Below are 13,098 nucleotides of genomic sequence, written 5' to 3'. Positions count from 1 at the left end.
GGGTTGGGGAGGGATGGTTTCCTAAAGAAAACTCAGGTGCTCTTAGCAGAATGGGACTTACTTGCTAACAGCAAAAAAACAAAACAAAATTAAAAAACAGCAATTGCCCCCTAAGGCCTCCTCTCACTAATTCCACACATCAGGAAGCACCTATTGTGTGCCAAGCTAATATGGCTGAGCACCTACCACGTGCCAAGTCCTGCAATTTTCCCCTCACTTTACCTAGCCTCTTCTCCAAGACAGCTAGCCCTGCTGGGGGCCTGAGCGTACCTAGGGGTCTCCCTGCTCCAGCTCTTGTCTTACTAGTACCTCAGTTTCTCCTCAGTACAAAAGCTGAATGATCTGATTACCCCCACAGATGGGGGGGCCACTTCCCACCTCTGGGAAAGGCAGAGCAGGGTCTGGCTGACTCCAAAGCCAACGCTGTAACATCCTCACTCTAGACTCCAGCTTGTGCCTGCTCTGGGCCCCCCTCCAGAGGTACCCCCAGCACTTCCACAGCACAGCTTCCAGCCTCCAGCTGGCAGCTGCTAGGACCCAGGGGGCTGGCGCCAGGCCCTGCCCCTCCCTTGCCAGCTCTGTGTGTCTCTAAAGGGCAACATCAGAGTGACAGCCAGTACCATCTCCAGCTGGGGCTGAGTTGCTGGGGCTAAGGAGAGAGCCGCAGTCCCAGCCTTGCACCCCTCCATGGGGCCAGCCAGGCCCCCAAGAGGATGGCAGCCTGGGTGTCGGAGCCAGCGCCTGGGCAGCCTACGAGGTGAGGGACGAGAGGAGCAAGAGACGGGTGATGGGAATGGGGGGAGGGGGAGACGCTCCATTTCGCTCTCTGCATCCTAGCACAGGGTGAAGCCTGAGCGCCCGAATGGCCAACACCACAGGGCTGAACGCCACAGAAGTCGCAGGCTCGATGGGGTTGATCCTGGCGGCTGTCGTGGAGGCGCTAGCACTGCTGGGCAATGGCGCGCTGCTGATCGTGGTGCTGCGCACGCCAGGACTGCGCGACGCGCTCTACCTGGTGCACCTGTGCATCGTGGACCTGCTGGCAGCCGCCTCCATCATGCCGCTGGGTCTGCTGGCCGCGCCGCCGCCCGGGCTGGGCCGCGTACGCCTGGGCCCAGCGCCCTGCCGCGCCGCGCGCTTCCTCTCGGCTGCGCTGCTGCCCGCCTGCACGCTCGGCGTGGCCGCGCTCGGCCTAGCGCGCTACCGCCTCATAGTGCACCCGCTGCGGCCCGGCCCGCGGCCTCCGCCCACCCTCGTGCTCACTGCCGTGTGGGCCGCAGCGGGGTTGATGGGCGCGCTCTCCTTGCTCGGGCCGCCGCCCGCACCGCCCCCTGCCCCGGCTCGCTGCTCCGTCCTGGCTGGGGGCCTCGGGCCCTTCCGGCCGCTTTGGGCGCTGCTGGCCTTCGCGCTGCCTGCCCTCCTGCTGCTCGGCGCCTATGGCAGCATCTTCCTTGTCGCGCGCCGCGCTGCCCTGCGGCCCCCGCCGCCCGCGCGAGGGTCCCGGCTGCGCTCCGACTCTCTGGATAGCCGTGTCTCCATCTTGCCGCCCCTCCGGCCTCGCCTGCCTGGGGGCAAAGCAGCCCTGGCCCCAGCCCTGGCCGTGGGCCAATTCGCAGCCTGCTGGCTGCCCTACGGCTGTGCGTGCTTGGTGCCTGCCGCGCGGGCCGCAGTGGCGGAAGCGGCTGTCACCTGGGTAGCCTACACGGCCTTCGCGGCTCACCCCTTCCTGTATGGCCTGCTGCAACGCCCTGTGCGCCGGGCGCTGGGCAGCCTCGCCCGCAAAGCGCTGCCCCGACCCCCGCGAGCCTGCACTCCACGGGCGTGGCACCCGCGGGCCCTCCTGCAGCACATCCAGGGACCTCCAGAGGGCCCTGCCCTGGGCCCTTCTGAGGCACTAAAACAAGCCCCAGATTTGGCAGGAGGGGAGAGCCTGAGCATGCCAGAGACCACCTGAGAGGAGATCTGTCTCCCAAGCTGAGCTGGGACTGGAGAAAGGAGGGTGGTTATCAGAAGGAGCCCATCCAGCCACCTGCAAAGGTCATAGCAGGTGCCTTGCCTGGACATGTGGCTCTGGAACGGGAGAAAGGAGGCCTGCAGCCTTGTGAGGTCCAGAGGCTTCTGGGAACTAGGAATCCTGGATTCTGGACCCAACTCTGCAGGGCCTTGTGCACAGACCTACCCTTCCCTAGGCTTCAGTTTTCCCATCTGTACCCTGGACCATCTCTAAGGGCTCCTCCAGCTTTGGTGGTTTGGACACTCATGGATGGTCCGCAGGCCAAGGAAAGAGCAGAGGTGGGCAGGATCACAGAGAGCCCTAAGGGCTCACAGCCAAACGGATGGGCCACGCAGGGCAAGGTCTGGATTACAGCACAGCAAGAGGAACCAGAGGAGAGACACTCAGAAAGACTTCCCTGACATCTGCACCGAGGAGAGGCTGGACAAAGCTACTGGAACTCCTCCATCAGCTTCTAAAATGCCCAGAAAACAAGCGGATCAGTTTGGTGCCAGAGGCAGAAGGCTGGACAACATGACCCCATGAACCATAAAGCCCCAGAACTGGCATGTGCAAGGGGCCGAGGCCCAGCTGGGGCTGGTAGATTCACAGATGGGGGTCCTCTGGGGCCTCAGCTACACCCATTTTCTGAAGGTTTTGCCAACACCCACAGTGTTTCACAGCTTCCTGGTCTCTGAGAATATTTATTCAAAAACAGGGATTGAAAAAACTGTACAGAGTTTGTCTGCTGCTGAGAACTCGGCCCCTGCCCAACGCCACTCCCCCAGCTGCTCGGCAGTGCCCCCTCTCTGGGTTGCCCTCTGCCAAGCCCAGCCAGTCCATTCCAGTCAAAAGGGTATGAGTGGAAGCAGCAAGAATCTGCAGGGAGGTGGGGAAAGAAGCATGGCCCCCAGCCACCCCCCAGCCCTCCTCCCTGTCCCCCACAGGGGGGTAGTGGGCTGGGAAGCCCTAAGGGATGGGGAGTACATGAGTGACCCCCCCCAAATTGGGGGCACTAAGGATGCTCCCTGCATCCAAGCACAGAGCTACAGGGGGTGGAACCCCCTATCCTGGGGCTGCTGCAGCTCCCAGAACCCTGGGCCAGAAACTACCCCGGCTCTGAGAGCAGGAACTCCCACAGACCTGAGCCGGGTGGGGGGGGTGCATCCATGCGTCTGGGCATTAGCGGCGTTTGGGACCCCAGGATGGAGTCTCCTTGGGCAGGTAGGGTGTAGAGGCAGCCCCCTGCCGGCGGTCCTGCCTGCCCCCGCACCTGTGCCTCAGCTGGCCTCAGTAGGGGGAGAATTTCTGCCGCTCAGCTTTCTTGCTCCCATTGGCCGCTGCCATCTTGGCAGTGTAGGCCGCCAAGCCCGGTGGTGGCCCTGGGGAGGCAGGTGGTAGAGCCAAGAAGGGCACAGGCTTGAGGCCGATGAAGTTGGAAAGGGAGATGGCATAGGGTGTGCCCAGCAGGCCTGGGGGAGCCGTGGGCAGGGCCGTCAGGGGCGGCGAGAAGGGGGCAGGCAGGTCTGTGGGGGTCGAGCCGGGCGTCCCCCCAGAGGTAGACTTGGCCGTTTCTAGACTGGAGAGAGGGATATGGGGGGAGATGAAGGGGAAGGTGGGGGTGAGAGAGGGCGCAAGGAATGCAAATATAGGGGGTAAGATTAGATGAAAGAGAGGAATGGACAACAATGACATGGGGCAGATGTGTTTGGGGAGAAGACAGGAAAGTGGGGATGGGAAGAAAGGACAAGCAGATATAGTATGGGGTGCGGGAAAAAATGAAGAGGCCAAAAACCCAGGGAAAAGAGCCAGGGATGGGGAAAGAGGACAAGAGGGATGGTTGCAGAAGGGGAAGATGGGGCAACATGGAGTGAGTGAGGCAGGGTTAGGGGAGACAGAGGACAGACCCAGACAGAGAAGGGAGGTCAGCACTCCCCACCCCCACCTGTACCCTTTTCTGGGGCGTGTGACCCCTGTGAAATGTGATACATCCCCCAGCCGGACTCACCAGGCAGTGATGAGGTACTGGGCCAGGGCAATGGAGACCGGCGAACCAGTGATGGTCACGTGCCGTTCGCCAGCGCCTTCTGCTTGGTTCCCAATCTTGATATGTGCCCCTGACATCTGCCGGATCTCACTGATCTTGCTGCCTTGGCGCCCGATCACACAGCCAATCAGCTGGGGGAAAGGCGGAATTCAACCCTAGGTGAGGCCCAGACCCCTGAGCCCCCCTACTCACCCTCAAACCACCCCATCCTCTGCTCACGTCGTTGGGAACCAAGAACTCCTGTGAGCTGGTCTGCGCACCAGGATCCAGTCCTGTGGGGGAGAAGAGGGATTGGGTATGGTTCTGGGCCTTTCCTGCCTCCCCATGCCCATTCCAGGGGGGCTCCTTGGCCCCTTGGAATCTGCCCCTGCCTCCTTCTGCAGGGGCTGCTCACCTGGCACCATGCTGGGTGAGGCAAAAGGGACTGCATGGCCCGAGAGTTGCTGGAGCTTGGTGACCTGTGTCAAAGAAGAGGGGTCAGAAGTCAGAGGAGGTTTGGTTTGGGAAGTGGTGCCTTGGGCTGTGGGTCACTCACCTCAGCTGAGGTCACAGCCCCATACTGACCCTGGACAGAGAAGCCCTGTGGGGACAATGTGGGTGAAAAGGGGGTTACTATGACAGATCAGGACAGTTTAGCCAGTTACCCCTCACCCTGCTCCCTGGGTGCCCAATTCCTTCTTCTAGCCCCTCCCCCATCTCAATCCCCCTTCTCTAGTAATGCTTCCCCCCCCGCCTGATGTTTCCCCTCACCTGGTTGGCAGAGAGAAGGACGGTACCTAAGGAGAGGCTTGGGTGATATGGGATAGTGGCTCCTTTTGGTGGAGACTGGAAGGTACAAATAGGGAGGCTCTATCAGGACCCTCTCGGGCCCCACTGACCTCCCCAAGGGCCCTATGTTCTCAAGGCCCTCCCCATGACCCCCAGGTAAATGTATCCCAACATCCTAGAGCTCCTAATCCATCCCTGCAGTGCCTCCCTGCCCCCACCTGCTGTCACATGCATAGGATTTGGGGGTGTGACAAGGCAGGCCCAGGGCCCATCCCATGTCCACTCTCCCTGCCCCAGGGCAGCACCTCCAGAATAACAGCGCAGATCTGGCGCACACACAGGATGATGGCATCAGGCACCCCAGACACGGTGACAGCACGCTCTGTAGAGTTGGGGAGCAGGTCCCCTGCCACCTGCACCTGGGCACCCGTGGTCTGCAAGCAGAGAACAGGGGCCACTTCTGGCTGCTCCCATAACCCACAGTAGGGCTGCCCAGGCTCGGAGCTCCCCAGAGAATAGGAAGCCATAAGCCTAGGTCCCCACTCACAACCGGAGGGTGGGCCTCCCTGCAGGTGGTATCCCTTTCCCCTCACCTCTCGGATCTCCTTGATCTTGGTGCCGGCCTTCCCAATTAATGAGCCACACTGGCTTGCAGGGATGACAAGGCGCAGGGTCACCGGAGGCCTGGAGACACTCCCACCATTTGTAGGAGCAGCACAAAGGTCCTGGGCAGGAAGACAGTGGGTTGGCCATGCTCATCCCTTCTGATCCCCATGCCTAGAGCACCTTTCTGCTGAAGGGTGAGGAGGGAAGCCTTCCCCCAGTCCTGCTCCAACGAGAGAACCCTGCTCTGGGCTTGGCCTCCCCTCCCACCTGTAGCCACTGTGTGGAGTTAGAGTCCTGGTACTCCCGGGAACCACCTTGGCCTCCCACTCTAGCAGGGCACACACCTCGTCCAGCTTGAAGGCGATCATGGAGACCGCATGGAAGACAGCTGCCGTAGACCCAGTGATGGTAGTGATGCGCTCAGGGCAGGAGCCCTCAGAGATGGTGATCCGGGCACTGCTCTGCAGGTACAGGACAAGCCCAGGGCAGCGAGCCTCCTTCTCCGCTTCCTTGCCAGAAGCCTGTCTGCCTGCCCCACTTACCAGGCCCCAGCCAAGGCTGGCAATGGCCACCTTCTAGGGGCACTCACTGGTCATCGCAGATGGTGGGGTTCAGGGAGAAGGTGGAACAGGGACCTCCCCTACCCTCCAAATCAGGTACCCTGGGCTCCTCTCCCAAACGCCATCCTCACCTGCTCCCGGATCCGCTTTACAGTCTCTCCTTTCTGCAGGAGACAAGACAGAGAATGGCTCTTAGCCTAAACAGTTGTTGCCTCCTTTCCTGGACTGAGGCTTCAGGTTGAAGGGGACACACACAACAGAACGGGGCACCTACCTTCCCGATTATACTGCCCACCTCCTGGAAACAAGACAAGAGTGGAATGAGGGGGGCACCAATGCCCCAGGCCCTGCTCCTCCCACACCGGGGGCAGGGGCTCCATGGGAAACAGGCCCACTGAGATCAAACTTCCAGTTGGTCAGGCTTTGTCTCACACTGCCCTCTGCCCCCTCCCAAGCCACAGTGGAGCTCCACCCACTCACCTTCCCATGCATCAGCATCCGCAAGGTGAGAGTAATGCTGAGCTCTGGCTCCTCCTCCAGCCCCGCATCTGAGCCGCTCATCCTGTCAGGCGGGGCTGGGGCCACAGTGGCCTGGGAGTGTGTCCACGCTGCGGGTTGGCCGGCTCTAGGGGGGTGGCAGAAGAGGGGTAAGAGAGGAGCTCAGGTATCCTTTGGGTCCCCTGCCCTTACATGGGGACCCCAGGGCCAGGCTAACCAAACTCCTAGAGAGGGAGAGTGTGGACTCCCAGTGTGGACTCTCAAATGTCACACTGACCAGTGTGCTTGTGTGTAACTCACTAGCTGTGTAACACTGGACAGCTCGTTTAATCCATCTCAGCCTCAGCTTCCCCATCTGTAGGCAGGGGATACCAAGTCCTACCCCCAAAGAGTTATGAGAATTAAAATGAGATAAGCATGCATGTGGTAGGTACCTAGTCCCCATGAGTAGCCTTCCCTTCCCATCATACATTAGAAGGAAGAATTAACTAGGAGGCCTATGGGAGTCCAGAGACAGGGAGCTGCCTCTCTGACGTCTTGGAAGAGGGTCCCTGTGGATTGGGCCTTGAAGGTTGAGTTAAGGTTGCAAGGTTACTTCAAACAAGAAGCACTTGCATCCGGGGGCCAGAGCTCCCACTGGTTAGAGCATGGAGGATAGCTGGAGAGGAAGCTGCAGCAGCCATGGGGTGCCATGGGAGGTCTTGAAAGAAGGGTGGAAGAAGGCTCTGAGAGGGGCCCTCTTGCCCCTGCCTTCCCCTGGCCTGGCAAAGGCTTGGGGGGTGGGGGACAGGCTGGCAGCCCCACATCCAGAAGCTATGCCTGTCCACTAGAGGTCACTAAAGCAGAGGCTCCCTGCAGACAGCTCTGAGCAGGGTTCATTCAGCACGGCGGGGAGGAGGGGATCGGGGATCAGCAGTCTGCACAGTGGTTTTCCAAGCCTTCTCCTACATGCCAAGGAGGTAAGAAGTGTCCAGGCTGGCCATTCCCAGCCCGGAGCACTTTCTATTGTACCAGAAACAAGTCGCTTGGGCTCTGTCTCAATTTCCTCATCCATAAAATGGAGGGAATGCTTCCCCCGGGACTGGGTGATGGATAAGAAAGGAGTTTGGGGGGCTGGGGAATGTCAAGGCCATTAACTGATGGAGGAAGGAGGAGCTGGAGATTAGCTGCTGGGATTAGCCCAGCCGCCAGCCCTCCCCACCCGACCCCTTTTCATGCCCCAACTTAATCCTGCACCTTAATCCTGCTTGGAAATCCCTCTCCTCCAGCCGCTGTCTCCTGCCAAGGCTGAGCCTTGATGGGGAGCTCACTGGGGGACGAAAAACCCGAGGAGGAAAACAGGGAGTGGGACCAACTGGTGCCAAGTCTGAACCAAGTCCAAGCCCTAACCCTGCAAATTCCTTCTGCAAAAGATTAGTGTGATGGGCCTAGAGCACTCTGGGGACCTCTGGGCACCTTCCCCTCAGCCTCCTGCCCTATCCTGACATGAGCCCTATCCAGAGCTCAAGGGCATGGAGCTCTGTCCAACGCCCTCTCACAACCCCCTTGCTAGCCAGAGTTTGGGCATGGAGTGGGAAGTGGGGTGGGGATCTGAGCCTGGCTTTCTCAGGAAGCCTGAGCAAGCCAGTGCATGGCATGAGGCCTCTGTTTCTTCATCTGTACCGTGGGGATGACAATCCTGTCCCCCCAAGCACCCAGTAACTGTTGCCTGCCCAACACCTGCTCCTCCCTCCCCTCAATGCTGCCCATAGGCTCTCTGGAGGTTAGAGGTCAACAGTGGATGCAGGGACTGTGCTCTGTGAGCATCCTGGCCAGCCTCATGCTGGCTGCCCTTGCTAACATTCCCCCAGCTGCCTGCACTTCCCCCAGCAAAGCACTTGTGATGACGTGCTTGGTTTCTGTCTCCCTGGACAGCCAAGCCCAGGAGCTCCTTAGAGCAGGAGCCAAGGCTGCCACCTTCTCCTTGTGTTCCCAGAGCTCAGGCCAGAGAAGGTGCTCAGACCATACTGGTTACTGAACAGATGAATTCAGCAAGCAGGAGGGGAAACTGATGCCTAGAGAGGGTCTGTAACCTGCCCAAGGTCACAAAGAGGTGGGGCATGGTAGCCCTAGCAGGGTCCTGCCTGTTAGTGTGGGCTTTGTCACATCCCCATCTGCCTCCCCTTTCTGGCTGTCCCTCTTCTAGAAAGGGGTCTCTTCAAAGGTGGGGAGCAGGCTTTAGTAGTCCCTGAGACCCCTGCCTGGCTAGTAGACGTGGGTCATGTTTGGGAAGGTCTGACAACTTGTCCAGAGCCAAGGTCTTGAACGCCAGAATTTTCTGGAGCTCAGAGACCCCTTTGGGGTGGTAACTGGTGGAGGACCTGATACTGTCCCCATACCATTTCCACATCACCTCTTGTGGGCACAAGGCTCCAGGAAAAACAGGGCAGAAGGGCTGGAATGTGGCCAGAACTAGGGCTGCTGCCCTGAAAAAGGTACCTGGGTCTGCAGCAGAGCCCCACTGCCCCAGATTCAATAGGTGACCTTTATCCACCTGTGCTGTGTATGTGTGCAGAGAGTGGTCAGGGGGAGATGCTGGTCTCTGTTTCCTTCCTGTTCTGAGGGACTCTCAAGGTCTTTCCTTAGGAGAAAACAAGGGGTTCTGACACAGGTTTCCCAAATTATTCTCCCAGGGGCCCTAAGAACAAGCAGCCCTATTAGGCACACTGTCTCCCCTTCTGTCCTCACTGGGGCTCTAGGGAGTTATTTGCTGCTCCAGCCTGGTGGGCCCTTGGTCCCTGCTGGGCCACCCACATGGCAGCCATGCGTCATGCCACCCTGACCTCCAGCTCACCTCTGGGGGTGCCCAGCCCCCTCTTGGTCAGCAGGGCTCCCTGGCAGAACATACCAGGTTCAGACCAGGCCTCTGACCTCGGTGTTCTCTCCGGCTCCCCAGGCCCCCTCCCCAGATCCAGTGCCCACTCCTTCAGTCCCTGGCTTCCTGCCACTCAGGCTGGAGGGGGCGGAGCGGGGGTGACAGCTGTGTAAGCGATGGCGGCTGCCCCTTCCTGCCCCTCCCCCCCAGCTGTCTCTCTCTCATGACAGCTGCCCAATCAAAGGGCCGGGGGCTTAGCCAGCTCCCCCCCACATGCAGGGATCAAGTGTCCACCAGGCTTTGTTCTGGAGCAAGAACAATCCGGGGGAGGGGAGGGCTCCTGGGGCCAGGCGACTCCAGTGGACTGGCCCGCCCCTTGGGGGATTCCCTTGGCTCTGCTGGCCAGAGTGTCTGGACCAACTAGGGCTTGTAGACCCACCTGGCTGGGGAGGAAAGGGGAGTCCAGTCTCCAAGTTCATCCCCCACCTCATATCCCCCAACATCCCCCTCAGCACCTCCAGCCCCCAACTAAGCAGCCTCCTTCCCACTCCAAAAGCAGCCATGCTGGCCACACCCAGTGATGCTGGGGAATGGCTTGGGGCATCAGGCGAAGCAGGGCGTGGCAGGGAGGTGGACACTGGGCCCGGGGTTGGGGGGGGATCAGCTTTAAGGGATCCTGACTCCCCTCCCATCCCCTTCTCTGAGCATGCTCACCCTTCCTGATTAGCCAGGCCTCCACAAGAACTGCCCCAGCAGCCTTGGACCCTTGCGCCAGTCTCTCAGCCTTACAGCCTCCCAGGATGGCCACTCATACCCTTCTTGGGAGAGTGGGGGCAGGAGGGGCCCGCAGGGCAGCAGTCTGGGGTCTGCCAGCTCCAGCCTCTGGTTTCTTGACCCAGGGCTGTCCTGTAGACTCAGTGCTAGGCAGGGAAGGGAAGCTCTGACAAGCTGGCTGGTGCCAGAAATGCTACACCCTCCTTAGAGCATCGTTAGGCAACCCCCCAAGAGTCCTCACAGCCAAGGGAAACCGAGGCAGGCCCAGGGCCAGACTGGGCTCCAGGAGAAAGGGCACAGCTTTATAGTACAGTCCCACCCACTGGTACCCATCCCCTCACTGTCTGACTCAAACTAAAGGTCTCTAGCTTCTATTCTCCATGCTGGAGACTGGGTCACTCTGCTGCTCAACAGCCATCCTTGGCTCCCCAGTACCCAAGTAATAAAGCCTGATCTACATAGACAGGCACTCAAGGCCCTTCATGATGTGGCTCTTGCCAGCTTCTCTCATCTCATCTCCACCCCATCCCCCATACACACCAGGCTGCAAAACACACCCAGCACCTCCAGGCCTCTGGGCCTTTGCCCAGGCTGATCCTAGCTTGAAATGTCCATCTTCCCCACTCTCTGTCAAAATCCTTCTCAAATGCTACCTCCTCTGTGAAGCCCTAGCCAACCTTCCAAGTCAGATGTAATCACTCAGGCCTCTGTGTCCCCCAAAGATATGCCTGCAACTCAAAGGAGTCCCAGGGGGCATTTCTGAGGCTGCCTCTCCACAACACAGAGGGCTCTAGGAGGGCAGGAGCCAGGCCCAGGCCCAGTGTGCAGGGAGCGGATTGGGCTCACAGGGCCTGAAGGCTTCAGAGACCAGAGATGAGGCGAAGGGTCCAAGAGGAGCAGTGAGGCTCGGGTAAGAAGACCCAGGGCATGGGGACCAGCCACATGGGAGAGCCAGGATCTGCCTGGACAGGATCCCCAGTTCCCATTCCTCAGCAGCCCCGGTCCCTGCACCTGCTGTTTCTCTGGGTCTAGGGAATCCTCAGGCATGTCACTAGGGTGGGGGATTCACAAGGTGCTTTGAAACTTCTGGGGGCCCAGAGTGGGTTTCCTCATGGGGAATGCAGGTTGGAAGAAGAGCTGGGGTGTGGCATAGGTTTCACAAAGTCGGGCTCAGCCTTTCACAGCTGGAAGGACCTCACCAGAGAGGAACCTGAGGCCCAGAGAGGAAGGGGCTTGTTTCTAAGGCTACATGAGAGGCTTCTGGCTGCACTGGGAGAACCCAGGGGTCCACCTGTGCGGCTCAGAGCTCTTTCCTCAAGAGGTCAGCGCCACTGGGCAATGGTGATGGAGGCTGGAGCGGGGGCAGTGATGAGAGTAGGGAGGGTGGACAGAGCCTGCCTGGGGACACAGGGTGGGGCAAAGCCAGCCTCCCTATGGCCTAGGCCTGCCAGGGTGTGTGGGCCGCCTGCTCCCAGCCCCCCACCCTGAGCATGCAAGAAGAACAATCCCCTTGTGTTTGGGCAGCCTGAGCCTGCATGCTGATGAAGGCTGGGGGGTGGGGGCTGGGATGGGGTGCCTTGGAGGTTGAGGGGGTTCCACGGCCAGGAGGGGCTAGGAGGACCTTTAGATGGGAAAAGGATAGGGTCCCAGGTGCTGGCCTGAAGCAGTGAGAGTAACCCCAGGAAACAGTGAGGGCCGGAGCTGAGGTTTAAGGTCCTGGGGAGTCCTTGGGGTCTAAGAGCTCTTTGTGGGGGAAGGAGGGCCCCTAAGGACACATGCCCTGTTGGTCCAGCATGAAGGTGATCATCCTGGGCTTGGTGGGGACCAAGGGCCCACATTCTGAGAGGAGGGAATGCAACTGGCCCTGGGTGCATCTCCTTGAAGACCACTCCCCCGGGGTGCTGGAGCCGGGCAGGGCACTGGGTGCCACAGGTCTCAAGATGGCGGGCCTGGGATAGGGGAGTGAGGAGGCGGGCACCTCCCTCTCCTGGCCAGGCAGGCATGAGGGCCAGGCTGAGGTGAATAGCCAGAGCCCCCTCCACCCCGCAGGACTTCAGCTAAGAAGCTAGGTCAGAGCTGAGGGAGTGAAGAGCCACAGAGGAAGAGGGACCACTCTGAGCCCCCAACTGTCATCTCCACACACCCCTGGCCTGGAGGTCTGTGTCTGCCCCCCCCCCCCAAGGACTGCAGAGAATGAGAAGGGGTGTGTGCTGAGCCAGGAACTGCCAGGGAACGGCAGATGGGGATAGAGATGGAGCAGAACCAGAACCCGAGGCAGGAGGTCGAGAGAAGAGCAGGTCCAAAGGACAGAAACAGCAGGTGGGATGAGGGCTTCAGATCTGGGGTCTCAGGTCCAGGAAGCCCCTCCTTGGTGCTGGGGGCTCTTTGGGCAGACCAGCGCCCCCCACCTGTGCAGGCCTGGGCCCGTGTGGGACAAGGAACGTGTTCCTCACAGTCTCCCAGTCCCCCAAACCCGGGACCCGGCCTGTGGACTCGGGCGCGGGCTCCCGCCCCCGGCCGAACCCCCAAACTTCGCGGCCCGCGGTGCCCCGCCCGCCCCGCGCCCTACCTCGCTGGGGCTGTCCTGCGGCGGCGGCGGCGGCGCGGCGGCTGGGCCGCTCAGTCCCACATTGTCCCCGGGAGAGGCGGCCGCTCACAACTGCGAGTGACATCAGCTGCGAACAATGAGGGGTTTGACAGGCGCGGAGCCCGGCCGGCCCGGAGCCCGGCTCCGCGCCCCCCCACCCCCCGGCCCGCCCGGCCAGGCCCCTCCCCGCCCCCTCCCCGGATCCGATTACAGCGCGGCGGGCCCGCCCCAGCAGCCCCAGTGCCGCAGCCGCCCGCCCCGCCCCGCCCCGCGCGCCGCGGTGCGCCCCGAGCGGCGGCCGCTGCTGGGAGGGCTGTGCGACCCTCCCCTCGCAGCTCCTCCAGGCCCGCGAGCTGGGGGCGAGGTGGGATCCGGCCTGAAGCGCGGTGCAGCCGCGCTGCGCCCGACTCC

General features: G+C 60.9%; 2 protein-coding genes across 6 annotated transcripts; one reads left to right on the top strand and one right to left on the bottom strand.

The window, feature by feature from the left end:
- Positions 1-592: 592 nt before the first annotated feature.
- GPR62 (G protein-coupled receptor 62) lies at positions 593-2,538 on the top strand. Of its 2 annotated transcripts, none has more exons than XM_044755101.2 (2): positions 593-757; positions 838-2,538. In XM_044755101.2, the coding sequence occupies exon 2, from the start codon at positions 863-865 to the stop codon at positions 1,952-1,954; it is 1,092 nt and encodes a 363-aa protein (XP_044611036.1). In that variant the 5' UTR covers positions 593-757; positions 838-862; the 3' UTR covers positions 1,955-2,538. The 2 variants fall into 2 exon arrangements, with proteins under 2 accessions (XP_044611036.1, XP_044611037.1); XM_044755102.2 differs by having other exon boundaries at positions 605-757; positions 843-2,538.
- Positions 2,539-2,677: 139 nt separating this feature from the next.
- On the bottom strand, positions 2,678-12,855 carry PCBP4 (poly(rC) binding protein 4). 4 transcript variants are annotated; one of them, XM_044755097.2, is made up of 13 exons: positions 12,670-12,855; positions 6,455-6,599; positions 6,249-6,272; positions 6,106-6,138; positions 5,759-5,875; positions 5,402-5,533; positions 5,114-5,242; positions 4,791-4,865; positions 4,576-4,620; positions 4,435-4,498; positions 4,260-4,312; positions 4,002-4,171; positions 2,678-3,572 (listed from the first exon to the last, which is right to left on the bottom strand). In XM_044755097.2, the coding sequence occupies exons 2-13, from the start codon at positions 6,533-6,535 to the stop codon at positions 3,284-3,286; spliced, it is 1,212 nt and encodes a 403-aa protein (XP_044611032.1). In that variant the 5' UTR covers positions 6,536-6,599; positions 12,670-12,855; the 3' UTR covers positions 2,678-3,283. The 4 variants fall into 4 exon arrangements, with proteins under 4 accessions (XP_044611032.1, XP_044611035.1, XP_070349831.1 ...); XM_044755100.2 differs by having other exon boundaries at positions 2,678-3,375; XM_070493730.1 differs by having other exon boundaries at positions 5,114-5,533; positions 12,670-12,850.
- Between the last annotated feature and the right edge of the window lie 243 nt (positions 12,856-13,098).

Source organism: Equus asinus, chromosome 21 (assembly GCF_041296235.1).
Source record: "Equus asinus isolate D_3611 breed Donkey chromosome 21, EquAss-T2T_v2, whole genome shotgun sequence".
Classification (NCBI taxonomy): domain Eukaryota; kingdom Metazoa; phylum Chordata; class Mammalia; order Perissodactyla; family Equidae; genus Equus; species Equus asinus.
Note: the sequence above shows the minus strand (reverse complement) of the source record. Positions and strands in the feature narration are given on the sequence as shown.

Bases quoted from the DNA above. Each gene is read 5' to 3' on its own strand.
- PCBP4 (XM_070493730.1), bottom strand. From the start codon at position 6,535: ATGAGCGGCTCAGATGCGGGGCTGGAGGAGGAGCCAGAGCTCAGCATT. The intron at 5,876-6,105 runs GTGAGGATGGCG...CTGTACCTGCAG, and splicing joins TAAAGCGGATCCGGGAGCAG to AGCAGTGCCCGGATCACCAT. The intron at 5,534-5,758 runs GTGTGTGCCCTG...CTTCCTGCCCAG, and splicing joins TCGCCTTCAAGCTGGACGAG to GACCTTTGTGCTGCTCCTAC.
- GPR62 (XM_044755101.2), top strand. From the start codon at position 863: ATGGCCAACACCACAGGGCTGAACGCCACAGAAGTCGCAGGCTCGATG.